Source organism: Mesocricetus auratus, unplaced genomic scaffold, assembly GCF_017639785.1.
Source record: "Mesocricetus auratus isolate SY011 unplaced genomic scaffold, BCM_Maur_2.0 Super-Scaffold_100042, whole genome shotgun sequence".
NCBI lineage: Eukaryota > Metazoa > Chordata > Mammalia > Rodentia > Cricetidae > Mesocricetus > Mesocricetus auratus.
In genome coordinates, this window is record NW_024429219.1 from 9,145,998 (window position 1) to 9,168,886 (window position 22,889).

The following is a 22,889-nucleotide window of genomic DNA, read 5'->3' on the forward strand; positions in this document are numbered from 1 at the left end:
ACCCAGCAACTCCACTCTTAGGCATATATGCAAAAGATGCCCATTTTACAACAAGGATGTCTGTTCCACTATGTTCATAACAGCATTATTTTTAATGGCCAGAACTTGGAAGCAACCTAGAATCCCCACAACTGAAGAGTAGATAGAGAAAATGTGGTACATCTACACAATGGAGTACTATTCAGCAGAAAAAAAAACAATGGAATCCTGAAATTTTCAGGCAAATGGATGCCACTAGAAGAAACCATCCTGAGTGAGGTAACACAGTCACAAAAAGAGAAACATGGCATATACTCTCTCATATATGGATTTTTGACATAGATCCAGAGCGTGCCAGCCTACAATCCCATGGCCAGAGAGTCTGGGAAACAGAACCTTCATTCAGTGGCTGATGAAAGCAGAGGCAGGCTCCCATGGCTAAATATTGAGCTGAACTCAAGGAATCCAGTGACTGAGAGGGAGGACTGATCACCAAAGGGGTTAAGATTGGGCTGGTTTAACCCCCAGAAACAGCTGACCTGACAAGGATTAGCTCAGGAATCCCCGACTGATGCCTGGGAATCCAGCATGGGATTGATCAAGAGCCCCTGAATGGGGGTGTCAGTGAGGAGGCCTAGGTTATCTATTTAGCTTTGGGTAGTAGATCAGTGTTTATCCCAGGTATACAAATGGACTTTGGGCTCCCATCTAACAATGAGAAATGCACTCTCACCCTGGACTCTTGGGGGAGAGTCTAGGCCCTGCCCTGGATGAAATGACAGACTATGGACACCCCCATGGTGGGCCTCACCCTCCCTGGGGAAATGAGGGGATATTGGGGGGGTTGGTGGGAGGGCGTGGGAGGAGGGGAGAGAAAGGTAGGACCTGGAATTGACATGTGAAGCAACCTTGTTTCTAATTTAAATTTAAAAATAAAAAAATTTTAAAAGATTAAATATGTGTTTCCCAGGAAAGTACTTCCATTAATAAATGCTTCAGGGCATAGGTCAAAAAAAAAAGAATAAATATTTCAGGAGTTAAGGCTATGATGGGGAAACCCACAGAATCAGCTGACTCAAGCTAGTGAGAGATCACTGACTCAGGTCTGACAAGTGGGGAACCTGAATAAGACCGAACTAGACTCCTTAATAAAGGTGACAGTGGTGTGACTGGGACAATATATGAGGCCACTGGCTGTGGGTCCAAGATCTAACTCTAATGCACAAACTGACTTAGTGGAGCCCATTCTATATGGAGAGGTACCTTGCTCAGCCTGGATACAGGGGTGTGGAGGATGGAGAGGTGCCTTGGTCCTGCCTCAACGAGATGATGGGACAGACTTAGTAGACTTCCTATGGGAGGCCTTACCCTCTCTGAGAAGGAGATGGGAAGTGGAGGGGTGAGTGGGGGGATCTGGAGGAGAGGAGGGAGGAGGAACTGGGATTGGAATGTAAAAAATAAATAAATGAAATTTTAAAAAGTATAAATTTTCCAGAAATATATTAAAAATAGAGTCAGGGCAGAAACCACATGATCACCTCAATATATTCAAAGAATACCTTTGACAAAGTCTACCATTCATTCATGATGAAATTCATAAAGAAATTATTAATACAAAGAATATGCTTCAACATAATTAAGTCTACATAGGACAAAATTACAGCTAGAATTACCCTAAATGGGGAAAGATTGAACAATTTCTTTTCTGATCAGGAATGTTAGAAGCAAGCTCACCCCTTCTATTATGTTCAATGTGCTGCTTAAAGTCCTCGTGAGAACACTAAGGCGAGAGGAACAAAAAAGAAAGATAAACTGGAAAGACGTTAAATCATCTCTACTTGAAGAACCAAGCTGAGTGCAGAGGTGCAGGCCTGCAATCTAAGTACTGGGGAGCTGAAGCAGGAGAACTGCTGAGAGTTTGAGGTCACTGTAAGTTACAGGCCAGTGAGGGCTGCACAGCGAAACCTCATCCGAGGAAACCAAGTAAACAAACAAATAAAAAACACAATAGAGAACCCCCAAATCAACTCACCTGGTTTTCCATAAGGTGCAGAAACTCTTAGCCATTTCAGTGAATGGAAGTGGAGAAACTGGATAGCCACATGCTTAAGAAGGAAATTGGATCCCCATGACTCCTAAAGAAATATCGCTTCGGTCTGGGCGAGAGATCTATAGCCTCAAAACTGCTTGCACAAACGTAGCAATAGCACAAGATACAGGCACATCCATGGCCCTTGAGAAGGACTCCAATACCCCCGGGGAAACTACAGAAACACTGTCAAATATTATCACACAAAGCTGAAAAGCTTCACACAGCACAAGAAGAAATCAACAGCTTCAATAGGCAGTGTGCACAAGGAGAGACAATCTTTCTCCACCATGTATGCAACAGGGGATTAAAATAAAGAATACATAGAAAACTCAAAGATTAATTGCCAAAATCCAAATCATTTGATCAATAAATGAGATGAATTAAACAATCTTTATTTTAAGAGTATAAATGTCCAATAAGTATTTGAAAACAAATTAACATTTTTGGTCGTCAGGAAAGTACAAATCAAAATTACATTGAGATTGTAGCACACCCTGGTCAGAACCATTAGGAAATGAATGACACACACCTGAAGGGGAGACAGAAAGAAGTCTGTAAGTTTGAGGTCAGCCTGGTCTACATAGCAAATTATAGGGCAGTCAGGTCTACATAATAAAAATACACACACGTGCGCGCATGCACACACCATACATACCATATGTATATGGCTTCAAAATAGGAGGGGATATGGGGGTCAACTTAGGAGATTTGGAGTGGGGAACAAGACATGGTATGTATACCAAATAAAAGTAAGTTCTAGAATATGCTTGTGTGAAATGTAACAAAATTCACTCTTTTATACATTAAAAGAATAAAAGAAAGGGTTAAAAAAAATAAGACTCAGCCCTAGCCTCAGGTGTGACAAAACCCTTCTTGGCCCTTCTCATTCAAGGTACCAGGACTGATGTCTCTTGTTTCTTTATTTGTATTTTTCACCTTCCTTCCCTGCCTTCCCTGCTGTGGCTCAGAGTGGGGTCTCGTGCATGCTAGGCAATTGTTCTCCCATCATGCTGCAGTCATTCATAAGCCTTTTATATAACTGACTATAGCATTTACAATGCTCAAGGAACAGGGGAAAGAGAAAAACTTCTTATCAAATAAAATGAAGCACCCATGAAAGCCATCTGCTACATGGTACCAGGTCACAGGAACACCCTGGTTTTCCAAGCGCTTCTTGTAGAGCAAGCCATCATCACGGATGATGTCCCACTGAAGGGTCACCAGGAATGCCTCAGGAACCTGAGCAATGATCTTGTCATCTGCTAGGAGGGGAGAAATATCTGCATTCATAGTATGTTTGGTTTCCAGATAGGCGGCCTCATTGAAAGGAGCAGGTGACTGGGGTTGCTGGTATTCACTCCTGAACATTTTAGGGATGTTATCAGGGCTTAGCCATTTCTCATACTTCCTCCAGGCACTTGGGGGCATACAGGCACCTGTCAACATGGCTTCTTTCCAGGAGGGATCAATGTTCAGATATTTACAAATACATGTCATCATGAAATCTTTAGTGAGGAATGGAACATTTGCATTCTGCAGATGTGATGGGAGCTGGAAATAAAATGTCTGGAGGACTGGGTAAACCAGGACCTGAGCCCGGATCTTGGGAAGGTCTGCTCTGCCCACCAAAGTCTGGGTGACAGCAGCTGCAGCTGCAGCTCCAATGCTCTCTCCACAGATGACAAGCCTGGAGGGGTCCACCCCATAGGCATTCAGAGACTTCAGGAAGTGGATGGAGGCATTGACACAATCATAAAAAAGGTGAGGATGAGTGTGGTAAGGAAGCTTTCGGTACCTACAAAAGGAAGACAGAAAACAGCTCATGAGTGTGTGCAGGAATGTCTGGAGGTTTTTTGAATTGCATCTTCTACTTACCTGAGTCTACTTGATTTTATCTTCCTCATGACCCTAGCAATTGAAGAAGGCCATCCCTTTTTTCCCCTATGTGAGTTTGAAGAAGCTACCAAACGTCAGAGTCATTGGAATTCTTTGTTCAAACCTATGTTTTGATTAGATGTAGTTGAAACATCATGCAAGTTGGAAACTATTGACTTTGAAGATAGAACAATGACTGTGAAGATGGCTCAGTCATTAAAGACTAGGTTCACAAACAAAAATATGAAGATAGAACAAACTGTAATGATAGTTCAGAAGACAGAACAACAATAGGTTAAGCTGCTTTGGGTCAGAGCGTTTGGTCACAGAGACAGAAAGTAAACTAGGATAGTAGCTATCTCACAGTGGGACACAGGTACTTGCAGAACTGTCATCCAGCAATGACTGGGCCCTTCATTGTACTTTCCAGTCACCCTTTACTGCTGTCCAATCATCCTCCATGCCTCCACTGAGAGAAGGCTCTAATGGATGTGTCACATTAGTTTTTCCCATTTATATCCTGTCTTTGAGTATGTTTATTTCAAAGACATTCACTCTTTTATTTTATTTTTAATTGTGTTTGTATGCACATGTGCTCTCACATACATGATTACAGTATGTGAGGGAGACAGATGAGGGAAATTGGATCCTCTAGAACTGGAATACAGGCACTTGTGAATGTTAGGAACTGAGTTGTGATCTTCTGCAAGAGTGGTACATGCTCTTAACCACTGCTCCATGTCCAGCCCCTAGAATACAATCTCTTGATTTTAATTCTTTTGACTTCACATAGATGTTATTAAACTGTTACCTTTAAAATTTTTACTTAACTTTATTTTATACATGTTGTTATGAAGGTGTCACATCTTCTGAAACTGGAGTTACAGACAGGTGTGAGCAGCCATGTGGGTGCTGGAATTTGAATCCAGGTCTTCTGGAAGAGTACCCAGTGCTGTTAACCACTGAGCCATATCTCCAGCCTCAGCTGTTAACTTTTGAATATATTTTTCATAATTTTACCCTGCTATGATTCCCTTACCTTGGCATACCCTCATGGTTCTAAGTGGTTATGCAATATTCCCTAATATCACATGGTTCAGATGATCACTTAAAAGACTTCTTTGTTTAAATCTTAGTGCCCAGGTAGTTGATCTAGTTATTGAGATATTATCATACCATGAAGCTTCTAGCATTATTAATGGTTCAATTACTGGTGGATTTGTAATTTGGTTTCATTTTCCAGTAGTTATCAGAACTGGCACTGGTTGGGAAGTAAACACTTTTACCTACTGGGACATCTTGCCAGCCCTCTTAGCCAGTGAAAACTAAGAGTGAAAAATATAACATAAATAAAATGGTAGTTTGGCAGAAAAGTTGTAGACATAGAGGATGAGGTTGTAAAAGAGTTTAGCACATTTAAAAAACAAATCAAAGAGCTATAGAGGTAGCTTAGTGGGTAAGAGTGCTTATTAATCAGAGTTCATTTCCCAGTGGGTGTCCTGCAGATGCCTATAGCCCAAGGGATCTGATGGCCTCTCCTGGCCTCTGGCCTCTTTGCACACCCACAATCACATATGTGCATGTACTCACAAATACACGTGCACACGCACATACACACATACACACACTGAAATCTTGAAATAAATAAAAACAAATAAATAATATGCCTTGTACTGGGACAGAAGGAAAGAGTCCTGCAGGGTTTCTTAGACATTAGAATGATCTCACCCATGGCAGACTACACGATAAAATTATACACTCGTTGGAAAGACTTTTGCCTGAGAATATAGTGCTGGCAAGGTACCCAGCTTGCACTGGTCCATGTAGAAAATTGTCCTCCCAGGGCTCATTTCCCGTGGTTAGTTTCTCAGTCACTCAAAGTCCAATGTGGCCATGTTCTAAGGGAGCCCAGCTAGTGTTGTGGCTAGTGGCACCCTAGGCATCATCCACACAACGCTGGACGTGTAAGCATGTGAAATGTAGTCACTGGGTTGCTAAAGCTTCTACCCAGGTTCAAAGGTAAGCCTAGGAGGCCAAGTAAAGTGTGAGAACCTTGTCCATGAGAAGAAATATGCAAACCTGTGAGGTGAGGGCTAAGTTCCAATGGAAACCTGAGCAAATAGGAGAGGGCATGAATTTGGACAATATGCTGAATAACACCATGGATAAAGAACCTCTCTTAGGGGGGAGCAAGCAGATTTCAGCCAGCAGGAATATAGAAGTATGACTGCTCAAAGCCTTGGGCCATGAATGTGGTACCTGGTACCACAATGTACCAGGTAAGAGCATGGAACTATAAGACTTAATGTTTGCTCTGCTGTGTTTTAGTTTTTTCCCTACACAACAGCAATTTTTCCTTTTGTGTATGAAGATGCTTGCCCAGTGCCATTGTATGCTGGAAGAATGCAATTTGCTGTTAATTGTGTGAAAATTCACAGCTGAGAATTGGGCCAATGTTCAGAAGACTTTAGACTTGAACCTCTATTAAACTTTGGGGACTCTTGCATTAGATGGATTCTACATGATGAGTTGACAATGACCCTTGGATGTTTAGGGTGGGGTGCTATTGGGTAGATATATAAAGTATTCCTCAAAAAGTTTAGGTTGGCAACTTATTCCCTGGATATGGATCACATCATTGAGATATTAGCTACACTGTGGAATACTGACATCATTGATGGGATAGTTCATTCATAGATTTATAATTCTGTGGCATTATTGGAATTTGGGCCTAATTGTAAGACATAGCTCTCTGTGGTGTGCCTTTGAATGGTACCTTGTCTCTGGTCCCTGCTGCCACAGGGTGAGCACATTTGCTGTATTATGCTCTCTTGCTCTGAGAATATTCTACCTTAGAGAATAGCAGTAGAGCAAGTGTGCCATAGACTGAATGAAGTTTCTAGAACTTGGAGTCAAAATGAACTCTTCACCCTTTAACTTATATCTTTGGTATTTGCAATAACATGAAAAAGGGAATAAGAGCAATTTATTTTCACCACGGCTCTTCCACTCAATCCCCAGTGATGAGTGGCTTTCCAGACCTTTTCTCATTTGTATTATGCTATAGTCATATGTGGGAGATTCTCTAGGGACACAGACATCTAAGACTCCCCGTCCTTGTATGCCCCCCTGCTCTGTGGATAAGTCACATACCTTTTGAGACTACTCACCCCACTGACAGCAACACTGAGTCTGACTCTCGGGCCAGGAAGGTGCACAGGTTATGGTAAGAATCTGCAAGAGAATACCAAGCATGGTGTACTGTATGATGAGGTCCCAGTACTCCTCATCACAGCCCCAAGGGAGCAGCTGGTGTAGGGACCATAGGAATGACACCTCTCTTCCTAGACTTGCCTCCTCTGCAGTAACTCAGGACACCATGCCAAAGCAAAGTCATGCATCTGCCTTAATTTCTTGAATGTTGGGGGGCATAAGTGAACTTTGGGGCTCACCTTATGCATAGTTTAATGTTACAGTGGAGGAAACCGAAGACCAGTAAACTTTGAGGATCCAAATGAGCAAAGGCAAGGGTAAGGCACTTTTGGAGGAATAGCTTGGGACTATTAAGAATTTCATATATTGAGCTGAGTGTGTTGGCACATGCTTGTGATCTCCGTTCTTGGCGTGTAGAGTCGGGATCATCAAGAATTCAAGTCAATCTCAACTACACTGCAAATTGGAAGACAGGCTACAAGACCCTGCCTGCTGTGGGTTGTCCTTCTATATGCTACAAATATATGTTGCTTTTATTGGTTGATAAATAAAGCTGATTTGGCCAATGACTGGGGAGAATATGGCTAGGCAGAAATCCAAACACAGATACAGAGAAAAAGTAGGTGGAGTCAGGGAGGTGCCATGTAACTGCTGAAGGAGTGATGTGCTGGAGCATCACCAGTAGGCCACAGCCTTGCAGCGATGCACAGATTAACAGAAATGGGTTGTTTATAAGAGAAAGTGAGCCAGTAGTGTGTCTGAGCCACTGGGAAAACAAATTACAATAGATATTAAGCCTAGGAGTGCTATTTCATACGTGACTGCAGGGTCCGATGAGCAGGAGAGAAACTGGTCCAGAGGACTAGTGGAACAGAGAAAAAAAACATTCAAAAAAGAATCATGCATTTATTTGATTAGGAAACAAATGATGAATAGATGGACAATTTGAATTAGTATGGCGGTACATTTGAAGTTCTCAGAGGCAGGTCCACTGGCATGAGTATGTATCAAATCTTTACCCAGATCTGGAACAGAACTTCCTTTGACTTAGCCCATTCTCTTGGTAGACAAGGAACCTTATCAGTCTGTGTTCATCTTATGTCCAGGCTGCCACAACTCATTGGACTACAATCTTTGAGCTGTGCCAAGAAGGCACCATGGATCTCTTAATGACATCAGATAATTCTAATATTTATGGGTGCCTACTAGGCAGGTACATATAAGCTACATTGTTGGGCACAGGATGAAAGCAGACTTGGAGGGCAACACTCCTGGGGGTCTGATCTGAACTGTCTAGTCAGCTTCTAGGCCAATGGCCCTACCCCATAAGTTCTGAACACTGCACATTACCTTTACCCGAGGACTTTTAATGTAGGGATGGCTGGATCCACTTAAGAGGGGAACCGAGTCAGACTAGGGTGAGGGTCTGTGAGTGCCCTTAAAAGTTTCAAGAAGGGTTTGCAGAGACAATATGGAGACTTTGCTAACACTGTCCTGAACTCTAGGACCCTCCTAGACATCTTTCTCTTCAAATCCTTCAAGCAATTCCTGTTTCAGAGTTTTGCACATGTTACTTTGCCCTTCTAAAGACTTATTAGGACAAGAGTGAGATAGATGAGACATCACTGTGGCTGCTAAATAATGGGGCCAGATAAGCAACATCTGATGTAATATTTTACAAAATCAACATACTCCACGATGAGCAAACTTTCAGAATTATGTTTCTTTGTACCAGGTGTCTCTGGTGAGGTCGGTGGAAATAGCTTACATCTTCCCCTCCTCTGCTTGCCCCTGCCTCATTTACAACTCACGGAGAAAAAAAAAGTCAGGGACCTCTTTAAAATATCCACACAGTCAAGGACTTCTGGAACAGGGTCTGGGTTCTCAGGAAACAATGTCAACAATTGACAAATGGTATTTCATGAAATTACAAAGCTTTATGCACAGTGAAGGAGACAAGCGTAGCGGCAGTCTACAGAATAGGAAGAGATCTTTCCCAACTGCCCTTTGACTGGGCAACTGCTATTTAGAATATACAAAGAAGTCAAAAGAACTGAATAAGAAATCAAACAATCCAGTCAATATATGGGCTAATGAAACAGACAGTTCACAAGATGGAATACAAATGGCTAATAAGCACGGGGGGGGAATCCAACCTCACTAGACATCAGAGGAACGCAAATCCAGACTTCACTGAAAGTTCTTCTCATCTCAGTCAGAATGTCCATCATTAAGACAATAAACATCAAACTGGGTATGGTAGTGCGTGCATTTAAACCGAGCACTCAGCTCAGGCAGAAGCAGGTGAATGTCTGTGAGTTCAAGGCCAGCCTGATTCCCATAGTGAAATCCAGGACAGGCAGGGTTACATAGTGAAACCTTGTCTCAAAATATAAAGGAAGAAAGGAGGGCAGGCAGGAAGGAGGAGAGGGGGAAAGAATGACAACAAATGCCAGAGAGGATGCATGCAGATAAGGGACCCTCACACACAGTTGGTGGGAATGTAAACCAATCTGGTTACAATGGAAACTTTTGTACCACTCCTGGGTATTTAGCAGAGATACTTGCACATCAGTGTTGACCGCAGCATTATGTACAATACCCAAGCCATGAAGCCATCCTGGGTGTCCAATAGCAGAGGAATGAATAAGGAAAATAAGCTATATATACACAGTGGATTTGAAGTTATATTGATTGCAGGGAAACTGGAGATACATTAAGTAAGTGAATTAAGTCAGTCTCAGAAAGGCATTGTATTTCATTTGTGGGTTCCAGATTTTATACAGATTTGTATATGTAAAATTAAAAATTAAATCAGAATTAAAATTGTCTAGGGAGCAAATGAGACTAATGAGAGGGGTGAGAAGGCAGAAAATAGTGGTATACTCAAAGTATATTATATAGTTGCATTAAAAATGGCCTTATGCAATCTAATAAAATTAAATAAATGTAAAGTGAAGCTTTTTCCTTGAGAGAAGCCTTCCTGCCAGCCTGGTTCCAGAGCCGCATCAGTCCCAAATAAACACACAGGAGGCTATATTAATTATGAAGCTGTTGGCCTTGCTTGTTGCTTACTGGGTAGCTCTGACTTAAGTAATTACCCCATAATTGTTAATCTAAGTATTTCTCTTACCGGAGAATAGTTCCAGGCCTCCTACCCCATGGTGTTACATCTTGACTTTTTGTTTCTCCTTCCCAGAGTCCTTCTGGACTCCTAGTCCCACCTATCTTGGTTTGCTATTGGCCAACAGTGCTTTATTGACAAATACACAGGACTTCTCCCAACAAATAAAAACTAAAAATATTTAGAATAAGTTCTTACTTTGTGTCTGTATAAGGCACTCAGCCCTGTTAGTTCCTGTATTTTTTGTTCTTTGTGGAATTTTTCCCCTTAGTCTTTTTTTTTTTTTTTTGGTTTTACGAAACAGGGTTTCTCTGTATTGTTTTGGAGGCTATCGGTCCAGCCCAGCCTCAAACTCACAGATATCTGCCTGCCTCTGCCTCCCGAGTGCTGGGATTAAAGGCATGCGCCGCCACCACCCGGCTCCCCTTAGTCTTTTTAAATGAGTTTTTTTTTAATTATGTGTATGTGTGTGGAGGGTGTGTGTGAACATGAGGAGTGTAGAGGTCGGAAGAAGTTTTCAGGTCTCCTGGGGCTGGAGTTACAGTCACATTGAGTAGCCTGATGTACTCACTGGAAACTGAGCCTAGGTTCACTACAAGGTGAGGTGCTACGACTTTGAATCTGATCCTTTTCTGGGCCTACATTGTCCAATCAGAAACCACCACCTTCCCATTTGGGTTCTGCAAGGTCCAGCCTCCTACTTTGACCAGCAGGCCAGTGAGGGCAGGGACTGAGTCTTGTTCTCTAGACTCTGAGAATTCACTGATAGCTACAACAAAAGTTTCCCTTGCACTCTTGGTGTCTCCATTCTATGTGGGAGAACGCAGAAACTAAGCAAGGAAACATATTGGGGATCAAAATAAACATGGACAAAGTAAACTTTGTGACAAAATATCAGGAATGGATCCATTGGTCCTGGGTCTGACTTCAGAATGGCAGGGAAAATCTCTAGATAAAATGTTCACTTTTCTCCTCCCAACACCCTCCATATACCCCCTCTTGCTCTTTAAAATATTTGACCTCCTTTTCTATGAATTGTTGCTACATACATATATGTATATACATATATTCCTAAATACTGATACAGCCTGCTCAGTCTGTATAATGCTACTTGTATGTATGTTTTCAAGGCTATCCATTTGGTACTGGATGACAACAAGGGACATGCTAAGCTAGATTGAAGAAAATCCACAAGGCCTCAACCCTGCACATAACACTGCAGGCAACTAAAGAATGCTGAGATCAAGAGAAATAGTCTTCCCCAGAGAAGATAACATCAATTGGTGATCCAGTGCCAAGTGGTCAGCCCCGGATTATATTTGTAAAGATCTTTTTGGTATGGAGAGAGGACCAGACAGACTGTTGACAATGGAGCAGTGGAACCACTATTAGATACAGGACTGAAGGGGGTGAGCAAGGGAAGATGGATTTGGACTAGTATGATCCAGAAGATCCCAGAGCAATGAATGGATTTGGGACCATTGTAGGACAAAGGGGAAGGCAGGTTGGCATCACACCTAATTCCCAGGAAGTCCCACTAGGCAATCACTGCCCCTACCTCAACAGAGATATCAAATTGTGGAAAACATTGACATGGAGGCAACAATCCCTTTGACTGACGTAACCATCAGTCTTAATCGGCTTCCCATCAAAGGAGTTCCAAAGGCTGCTTGCTTTGCTTCCCTCCAAAGACATGCTCATGGTTGTGGGGGACTGTACTCTCTGTACTACAGGGATGTTTCTCACCTAGGTTGCCCAGCACTGCACCACCTCCATGAAAGAAGATGATGCCTCGCCGGGGCTTGGAGGAGGCTGCCTTGGGCTGAAAGAGCCTCACAGGGATTGTGCCGAAATGCAGGTCCTTCACAAACACACCAAGGCTCTTCTTCGACACAAGTCTGTCTTGTACAAAGCATAAAAAGTAGGGCATGGAGCAAATGTTCATCTTCTCAAGTATATTCCCCTGTGGGAAAGAGAGAGCAATTGGAGACTTTCATGGCTCCCCTTTCCTTCCCCCCCCTCAGACACTGCCCATGCTGCTGTCTATCTCAACTGTGGACTTTGCACAAAGCTCCCACTTGAATGTAATGAAACTGGTTTCTCCCGACATGCATGAACACCCACAGCTGTTCAAGAAGTTCTATGGCATGGGAGATGTGAGCAGTAAGGAAAAAGCGAGCCATGCCTCCTTGCAGACAGAATTTCCTAGTGGCCTTTCTAGAAAAGACCTGTGGCCCAATATCAGCTTATTTCTACCATACTGTACCTGATTTTCATGGAACAGTGGACCCTTTGTTTATGGCTTTGCCCATTCCTTCAAAAAGTGTGAGGAAAGCCACTCTTTCTGGTCCTGGTTCCTCATGACTCTGCTAGTCTCTTCTTCAGAGTCCACAGCAAAGCCTAGGCTTAGTTCACAATCTGTCATGGACTCAAGATCCCTCTGTACAGTCTTTGTAGCTATGAGGCCTGTGTCCAGCCTTCACTGCTTCCCTGAACTTTGTACTTCAGGGAAATGGGTTATACCCTTCCCTATAGTTCCCTCACTCACAAAGCTGTCCTGGAACTCACTCTGTAGACCAGGCTGGCCTCTAACTCACAGAGATCTGCCTGCTTCTGCCTCCTAAGTGCTGGAATTAAAGGTATGCACCACCAGTGCCTGGCCCTTTGCCCTTTTAATTCAACTTTGTTTAAATGTCTTTTTAAGTTAGAAAATTTTTTATTTTATGTGACTGAGTGTTTTGCCTATATGTATGTATGTGTACCATGTGCATGCTTGACTCCCTTGGAGGCCAGAAGAGGCTGTCAGATCCTCTGGATCTTGTTGTGAACCACTTTGTGAGTGCTGAAAACTGAATCCTGGTATTGTGCAAGAATGGCATGTGTGTCTAAAAATTGAGTCACCTCTCCAGTCTGGTTTAAAGTGCTCAGGCCAATCACTTCTTAAAAATTTGCACAGCAGAATGTCCCCACTCCTTGACCAAGGTCAGATAAAGCTACTAATATATCCAATTATTTTTAAGTAAAATTGTCTTTTGTCCATTTAGTTTCTTGTAACCCAGGACTGAAGACAGGACAAGATTTCTTAGTGCCTCCCCAACTCTGTAATAATGTTTACTAGCAGCAACCCTTGCCTGGGAGACTTTAAAAACTCAGGGCTCTAGCTCATGACAGTTTCCCCTAGCCATTCCAAACTGATCAACAGCCATATACTCCAGCCCACCTCATAAGGCTGGGCTCATATGTCCCTAACTGGAAGTTCTTGTTTTACTGATGAGGAACCATAAGTATTTTAGTCAACCAGGTGAGGATGTACTGACCCATGCTGCTTGATTCAGATAGAGTTGTAAGCATGAGTTTTCTGGTACAGCTAGTCCTGCTGCCATTTCCAGTCCCAAATAAGTACATGGATCCTATATTAGTTATAAAATGGTTGGTGGCTATGGCTTCTTATTGGCTAGTTCTGTCTTAATTATTAACCCATTTCTTTTTTTTTTTTTGGTTTTTATGAGCCAGGGTTTCTCTGTATTGTTTTGGAGGCTATCGGTCCAACCTGGCCCTGAACTCACAGAGATCTGCCCGCCTCTGCCTCCCGAGTGCTGGGATTAAAGGCATGCGCCACCACCACCCGGCCCTTATTAACACATTTCTATTAATCTAAGTATTTCCACGTGGTCTTATCATACCGGAGAAGGGTCTGGTGTGTCCTATCTTCCCATTCTCACATGGCATCTGTGTCTGCCTACATTTCCCAGAATTCTCATCTTCTAGTCCTGCCTACCTTCCTACCTCATTGGCGGAACAGTGTTTTATTCATCAACCAATAAGAGAAACATATACAGAAGGACCTCTCCCATCATCTCCTCTTTTATGTCTACATAAAAAGGGTTTTAACTTTACTATAGTAAAATTATACATAACAAAACAGTTATCTAGCAAGAACTACAGTTAGTAATATTTGGTCCATTAACATTTGGCAAAATGTAAAGAAAATACTCTGTCACCTATCTTTGTGAGTCTAAAGTATTATATGTAATTTATCTTTTATCATAACTAATGAAACCATAACTATCTATCTTCAACTCCATCAAAGACCACAGAAGAATAACATGTAAACTCTAGAACTGACAGAGACATCTTGCTGCCTGTACAGTCACCCAACTTTTCTATAATTGTGGAGCATCCATCTTCAGCCCATAGGCCATAGTGTATCTGGCAGACTTCTTGACAAAGCAGGAAATTTGAAACTGTCCACCTGTATTGGCAGTTTGTCAGTCATTTTTCTCTGTGTCCTGCAGAATGTCTGGCAGACTCTCCCATGAAGCAGGAACCCTGCAAGCACCATTCCATCTTGTTTTGCAAGATCAACAGTTAACTTCCTGTAGCTCCTGCATGTCCAGTTTATACAGCATACAGTAAAACAGTCCAGGCAAGAACAGTTTCTTGCCCAAATGGCTAGTCTTGCCATGTCAAAGGCAAACTCCATAACAAATTTCTTTGATGCCCAACTTCTTCTCTGATGTAACTGGTGTTTCCAGGAACAGCTGTGTCTCATAATAATGAAAACCCTAAGCTATTTTAAATGCCATATTCTGTAGGTCTTTGAAAGGTTCTATCCAGTTGTAATATATCTCTATATAGCTAGAAAATGTAACTAATCTAACTATAAGTTTTGACTATTATAGGTGACTGTATGTAATCTGTATTTAATTATTCACTACATTTTTAAATGAGTGATATTAAAAATATCAAAACAACAAGAGAAATATACATATAACAATATTGACCTTAAATTAATTATCAATAAATCAAAATCCATACCAATACAAAGTATTCATTTCTATATCATATTCCCTTTTTTTTCTTTAGAAAGAGATTGGTCATGATCATTAACCATTTATAACCAACCCCATTAAATTAATACAAACATTTATAAACAATATTTGAGAATTTGGCATCATTTTCTTAATACTGTTTCCTGCTGTTTGGGGGTGCTGTCAATACCATAGGGATCTTGAGAAAACCCAGAAACCTGTCCAAATCCTGGCTATAGTAGTCTGTAAAGCTGCATTGTCCAGGTGTCTTGGATATTGCATCACCTGGGCCACTGCTTCAGGGGGGGGGTCTTGCTTCATCAAACCATATTAGCCTGGAAGGAATCCACAGCTTTTCATTTTCTGTGGAAACAAAAAGAAAACCTCTTTTCCAAAGTAACCTGCCCTTAGGTTTAAATTTTGAAGTCAAAGTATTTTTAAGATATATAGATTGAGTTAATCCATCAGCATTTATAATCAAATATCTGTTAGCAGTTGTTTCTCCTTCCTTAGCACAATTCAAAGACAACACAAAAGCATATAGTACACAGATTCTCTATTTTTCATCTTTATGTGACATTTTATTACTGTTTTTTACTTTTATTTTACTTATTTATTTATTTATTTATTTATTTATTTTGAGACAGAGTTACTCTGTGTACTTTTGCCTGTCCTGAAATTCACTCTGTAGGCCAGACTAGCCTTGAACTCATAGAGATCCATTTGCCTCTGCCTCCCAAGTGCTGGGCTCAAAGGCGTGGGCCACCACACGCAGCCACTCTATTTCCTTTTAAACCACATATCCTTTTCCTTTCCTCTCCCAAACCTACATATATTTTAAACACACTGTAAATCCTTTAGAGGTTTTATTTCATCGGAATCTGTCTTTACTGCATGTCTCTGTCTTTTTCCAGCCACGAGTCTTTTATCTGCTAAACAGCACGGCTGGAGTTAAAATGGCAGCTACTGTGCCATTTTTTTGTCATTTATGCTGAGCCATGAAAGCTCCCTTAAAGGAGCCGTGTGAGCCTCTGTTTGTTTCAAACAGAGCACACCTGAAAAGATCCTGCTACCAAGAAGCCGTGCTTGACCTTGTTCTTTTGTTTCTAAAATCACTTTTTAAGCTTTTGTCAGGTTCTGCATGGAAATTTGTCCAAACCAAGTCTGGGCACAATTTTGTAAGCATGAGTTTTCTGGTCCAGCTAGTCCCACCACAGTTTCCAGCCCCAAATAAACACACATGGATGCTATGTTAGTTATAAAACTGTTGGCTGGTAGTTATGGCTTCTTATTGGCTAGCTCTGTCTTAATTATTAACCCATTTCTATTAATCTAAGTAATTCCATGTGGTCTTATCTCACAGGAGAATGGTCCAGGATATCCTACCTTCCCAGTCTCACATGGTGTCTGCGTCTGCCTATGTTTCCGAGAATTCTCCTCATCTTCTAGTCCCACCTATCTTCCTGCCTCATTGGTCAAAAAGTGTTTTTTTTATTCATCAACCAATAAGAGAAACATATATAGAAGGACCTCCCCCATCACAGAGTTGCCAAGGATTCCACCTTCCCAATCCAATAGCTGGCATTTGTAAGGGCCTCCGATTGTTTCTCATTAGATAAGAACCCCCCCAGTTTCTTCCATGCTGCTTATTCTTGTTGGAAGTAAAGGAAAAGAGAGAGTGCATACAACTCACTTAATAACCATGGTGCCCTTAACAAGCCTTAAACACCATGCCTGGCATATTATTACTGACTAACACACACTGGCTGTTAGACTATGTGGATCCTGGCAAAATGCTTTCCTCAGGCTGAAGTTTTGTCTGACCTGGCAGGAAATGATTATTAAGAAACAAATTTTACCCATGTTATCGTCAGAGGAAAGCAATAGTGCAGAATCCAAAACTCTGTGGGATACATGATAGTGGGAGGCACATCAATAGTAAGGAGGTGGTCAATTGAGAACCTATGCATTGACTCCCAGGACCAGGAGACACATGGCAGCAAGGAGAACTTCCACCAAGGGAGGCATGGTACCCTTGTTCCTTCAGAGTGAGCCAGGGAAAACCTGTGTCCTAAGAAGCCTTCACGGAACTTCTTACCCACAAACCCAGGCACCAACTTATAACCTTCAGAGAAGTGCTAGGGTCTATCACGTGGGAATCAAGATTCATGAAAACTCAGTACAGGTTAAGTGAAATTTATTGGGGGAGAATGCACTTACACAAGAAACATGACTGCCACAGGTTCCTGCTCCAAGGATGCCACCTGGATTCTCTCTGCAACCCCATCTGGAAGCCAGAGAGATCTCCAAGCCCGAAACCTAATCCGTATCTCCAGTGGTGTCTGTGCCTGTGACCACGCCCTTTTGGGTGTGGTCACTTCTACAGGTGTGGAGGTGGATATCACTACAATTCCCCTTTTAGTCTAAAGAAGATGATTTAGGCTTGATACAAAGTTATATGCAATGATAGCAAATATCAAGTGTGCTCTAGGAGAAGGAAAGGTAAAAACATACACAATTTAAGACCTACTGCCAGTGAAGCAACCTAGAAAAACTGGCATGAACTACAATGGTCTAATGTCACCCCCTTTTCAAACCCCTCTGGATATTGGAAACATTGCTATGTGAACTGATTACAACAGACCCTAGCCCAGAGAGGTTCCTGCCCAGCGGCAGTGGAGCCCTTGTACCTTGTCCCCAGGTCAGAGCCATCCTTTATCACACCACCCAAGGGAGTCACCAACCTGGTTAGGAGATAGATGCTTTTGGAGAAGGGGTTGTCTGGAAAGTGATGCCAAGTGACAAGTGAGGTGCCTGCGCCATGAGCAAGTCTAATGTATCAGGTGAAAGCCTGGAGATTTAAATGAAAGACAAGACGTCCAGCCATTTGTGCTAAGAGAATGCATGTGTGTGTGTGTGTGTGTGTGTGTGTGTGTGTGTCTTTATTGCAAGGAGGGAACAGTGCAGTGGGAAAACCCCAGGTGTAAGAGTTTGTATTTTCATACTTAGAAGTTGATGCCAATGGGGCAAGGCTGGGGCTGTAAGCCAGGACTAGAAAACAGGATGCACCTGTAGTTACTGGCAGACAAGCACCTCACAGAGGCCCCGTGGGGGCTGAGGCCCAACATCTCCCCATTCTTTATGTATAAATTAGTGTCTGTCTTAGGTGACGAGGACGTTAACACCAACCTTACCATCAATGAAGAAATCACCCAGGCTTGATGACCCTCCTGTCTTAGGTTGGCTGGCATCCCCTTAGTCTTGCCTGTCATTGGCTGCCTAATTTTTCTGTAGGCTCAACCATCATTGGGCTGAATGATTCTCTGTGGTCCTGGAGTTACAAATTGAGCCTGGGTTGTCTAGCACCCAGGTACCTTAGCTAAATGAAGCACATAATAATAAGTCCTATGGCTATAAGAAGTAGAGGTAGGGACCCAGCCCATTCTTTGATTAAACATCTATCCCTTTTTCCCTTTAAAAAGAGATTGACTGTGATCATTACCATTTATAACAAACACCATTTAAATGAAAAAAACATTTATAAACACTGTCCATACATGGGGATCCTAAGCAAGCCCAGAAATCCTGAATATAGTGGTCTGCAAGGCTGCTTTGTCCCAGCTGTTATGAATGTTGGATCACCTGGGCCACTGCTTCAGGGGATCTTTCTTCATCAAACCATATTAGTCTGGAAGGAATCCACAGCTTTTCATTTTCTGTAGAAACAAAAAGAAAATCTCTTTTCCAAAGTAACCTGTTCTTTGTTTAAATTTTTAAGTCAAGGCATTTTTAAAATACATAGGTTGGATTAATCCAGCAGCATTTTTTAGCAGTTGTTGCTATTTCCTCGGCAGTTAAACAATCCAGAGACAACCCAACAGCGTACAGTATCCACAGTCTGTGTATTTTCCATCTTTACATGGCTTATTTATTTATTTATTTATTATTACTCCATTTCTTTTACTTTTACTTTAACTTGGTACCCATTTTCAATTCACCCTCATAAATTCTTACTTGCTTCCTTTACTTTTCTTTTTTCCTTTTCTGAGACAGGGTTTCTCTGTGTAACTTGGTACCCATTTTCAATTCACCCTCACAAATCCTTACTTGCTGGCCAGCCTCCGAGTGTGATCTCTCAGGGTCCTCTTTCATTCCTGATCTCGGTGGGACCTCCACTTGTAGCGCCTGCACCACAAGCAAGTCTAATGTATCAGGCGAAAGCCTGGAGATTTAAATGAAAGACAAGACGTCCAGCCATTTGTGCTAAGAGAATGAGTGCGTGTGCATGCGCGTGCGTGTGTGTGTGTGTGTGTGTGTGTGTGTGTGTGTGTGTTTATTGCAAGGAGGGAACAGCCTTATATACAGACTTACAGCACAGTGGAGAAACCCCAGGTGTAAGAGTTCCTGTTTTCATAATTAGAAGTTGATGCCAGTGGGGCAAGGCTGGGGCTGTAAGCCAGGACTAGAAAACAGGATGCACCTGTGGTTATTGGCAGACAAGCAACTCACAGAGACCCGGGGGGGGGGGGGGCTGGGGTCCAACAGACAAGTCCCTTGAAGATTGAGGAAGCTCACTGAAGTCACATAAAGTGCTCTGGACTCTCCTCTCTACTCACTAGCCATATTTTCTTAATACTGGAAATGGGTTTCACAGTTGCTTCTTGTATTAGTTCTGACCTTACGTCCTGCAGATACAGGTTTTGAGGTCTAAAGTCATGCTGATCTAAATATGTCACCCTAACCTAGATAAGCCAATTATGAGGGATGTTAAGCATCTTCCCTGTGAGTACACTTTTGTGTGTCTGTGCATTCACACATGTGTATGCATACTATCTTGTGTGTGTGTGTGTGTGTGTGTGTGTGTGTGTGTGTGTAGAAGTTGAAATTAGGTGTTTTCCTCAGTTGCTCTCAGCTTTATTTATCAAGGCATGGTCTTTCCCTGAATCTGGAGCTCACCAATTCTAGCCAGATTGAACTGATTATACTGTGTCTACTTTCCTACCATCATACCTTCCCAGTTGTGGGAAGTGATCCGAACTTCAATTCTCACATTATGCCTTATGAACTGAGCCATCTTCTCAGCACTGAGCACACATTTTAAAATATAAAATGAGCTTGGCATTGGTGTCACACGCCTTTAATCCCAGCACTTGGGAGGCAGAGGCAGGAGGATCTCTGTGAGTTTGAGGCCAGCCTGGGCTACAGAGCAAGTGCCAGGATAGGCTCCAAACCTACACAGAGAAACCCTGTCTTGAAAAACCAATCCCTGAATCCACAGCCACTGCCTTTTTGGATTTTCAGTGTTGTCCACCTTCCACCTGCCATGCCCTGGTATGGGGTTTCCCCTCCTCTTGAGACTGTTTTTTTCTCACTGCAGAAATCTCCTGGTCTAAGTGGGCTCCCAAAACTTAAAACACTCATTAATGCAATACATTTTTAAGCACTTAGGGGATAATGGTCTTTGGGTGGTGTATGATAAAATGCTGGAGATGGTAGATTTATCTCCGGTATCAACAATAAGACAGGTTTTTCCTCTTCTGATGTCGGTGTTCCTTGCTGGTGGGGTAGAGAAGGGAGTAGGGGTACAAGGCACTCTGGGATTGCCTTCTTGCTAAGATAGGGGTAAAGAAGGACCTGTGTTACACTAAGCACATTGTGAGGTACCAGATGCACATGAATGGACATACAGGTTAGCCACTGGCAGGGTGTTGATGCTGGTCTTCAAAAGATGTGTCACCTAGAATATCAGGAGAGCATTATTCAGATGATGGGACCATGTATGTCATTGCATATGGAGAGGAATACATGCAAGGATGGGCACCTTTGTAAGAGAGAGGAAGAGGAAAACTACACGGAGACAAGGGAGGAAAGTAAGTGAGAAGCAAAATGGGAAGAGGCGATATTGCTATGAGCCAAATGGCACTGTGTACCACCAGAAGCACGAGGAAGGCCAGCACAGGGTCTTATACATCAGCCCTGTACCTACACACCCTTCCTGCTCCTCCCTCTCCCTCCGTGCACCGGCACCTTAAATGTGTGCGGCAACACCCTAAAAATCGTCATGGAAGTGGGACAAGAGAGAGCCCATGTTGGGCATTTCCTCTCACTGCTGGTCTCCCATGTGATTTGCTCTGTTCTGCCACAGCCTCCCAGCTGTGATGAATGGGAAAACCTCATTCTATAACAATACATCTATACTTCTCTAAATTGCTTCCTCGGGTATTTTGTCGCAGTAGCAACAGTGACTATTTAGAGTATTGGTCTCAGAAAAGTTGTGGCTGTGCAAAAGGGACAGCAGCTACGTGGCTCCAGTTTCATCCAGTCTGGAGTTCCTGCATCCAGTTTATTATGCCTGGAGAGCCATGGCCTTGGAGCTTCCATTCAGTGCATAGGAAAGTCAGGTCACACATAAACTACTGGGCTCCCTCCACTCTGGAGCACAGAGTCCTTGCCTTTTCTTGTGACCAGAGAGTTGTGTTGACCAGGCAAAGGCAAAGGCTTTTCGAATAACCAGAAGGCTATGTATGCTCACTAGAGAAAGAAAGTTAGCATGCTATTTCATTTTTCAATGTATTTCCATGGTGCACTCTGGAGGCAGAAGGAGTAGAGTCTTTGTGATTTCAAGGTCAGCCAGAACTACATAGTGAGACTCTGTCTCGAAAATTAAAAAAAAAAAAGGTTTCCTTTTGAGATAAGAGCTCACACAGTCCAGGCTGACTCCCAATTTAATATGTAGCTGAGGATGACCTGAAAAATGCATTTCTTGAAATGGTCTGGGCACCATCTGGGATATGAACATGAATGTCTTTTTATTTTTTCAAGAAAGAAACAGAGACTGACTCAACAGTTCCCAGCACCCATGTGGCAGTTCATAGCTATCTTTACCTAAAGTTCCAGGGGATCTAATGCACACACACACACACACACACACACACACACACACACACACACACACACACACACACACAGAGAGAGAGAGAGAGAGAGAGAGAGAGAGAGAGAGAGAGTCAAACATGCGTAAACCATTCCTTTTAATATCCCAGATAGCCTCCAGAGCTTCCCAGAACAACCTTGGATCTAACCATTTGTTAGCCAGGGACTGACTTTGGATGTCTAACTAAAAGCTGAAGTCCAGGAAAAGCTTCCTATTATTCACCTTTTCTGTCTATTCCCCCTCCTCTCCTTCCCCTGTCTCTCTCTTTCCTGAAAATGTCTTTTTAATATTGCAATTGTGCAGCCCAAGGGTAGCCAAATTGGGAGTTGGGGGTTCCTCTGAACTCAAGTGAGTTGGCCTGTCCCCAGTGACCTTGACCTCATGGCCTCCTTCATTGGGAGTATGGCCCAAGATGAGTTATTACTGAGTACAAAGACATCACTGTTGACATTCTGCTTGCTCACATTTATTCACAGAATGTAAGTTAAAATTCAAGAAAATGTAAAGACATTTGTTTTTTCTTTCATGCCTACTCTATGAACGGGATGATAGAGAATGCTAGATGCAGCAGTGGACATGGTTAGGGCTGCGAGTCTTCACCCGGGAAACCTGTAGCTTGCACCCACTCAACGTTTCCTTCCATGAAAACTGGAGGCCAGCTAAGGTCGCAGCTGGGGCAGAAGACTTCCTTACACTGTCCGTCTGTCTGTGTATCTATCTATCTATCTCTCTATTTATCTATCTACCTATAATCTATCTATCCATCCCTTTATCTCTCTATTTCTTTCTTTACCTCTTATTCTGTCAGTCTACAGTGTTAGGTATTCAATTCAGAACCTTATGTGTGGCAGGGAAGTGTTC

The 22,889-nt window shown here is 42.5% G+C and overlaps 1 protein-coding gene across 1 annotated transcript; it reads right to left on the reverse strand.

Annotated features, from left to right (window-relative positions):
- Window positions 1–2,442: 2,442 nt before the first annotated feature.
- LOC101841911 (arylacetamide deacetylase-like 4) lies at window positions 2,443–17,399 on the reverse strand. Its single transcript, XM_021232579.2, has 4 exons — window positions 17,315–17,399; window positions 12,030–12,246; window positions 7,117–7,180; window positions 2,443–3,866 (listed from the first exon to the last, which is right to left on the reverse strand). Exons 2-4 carry the CDS (start codon window positions 12,226–12,228, stop codon window positions 3,092–3,094), a joined length of 1,038 nt encoding a protein of 345 aa, XP_021088238.1. The 5' UTR covers window positions 12,229–12,246; window positions 17,315–17,399; the 3' UTR covers window positions 2,443–3,091.
- Window positions 17,400–22,889: the final 5,490 nt, after the last annotated feature.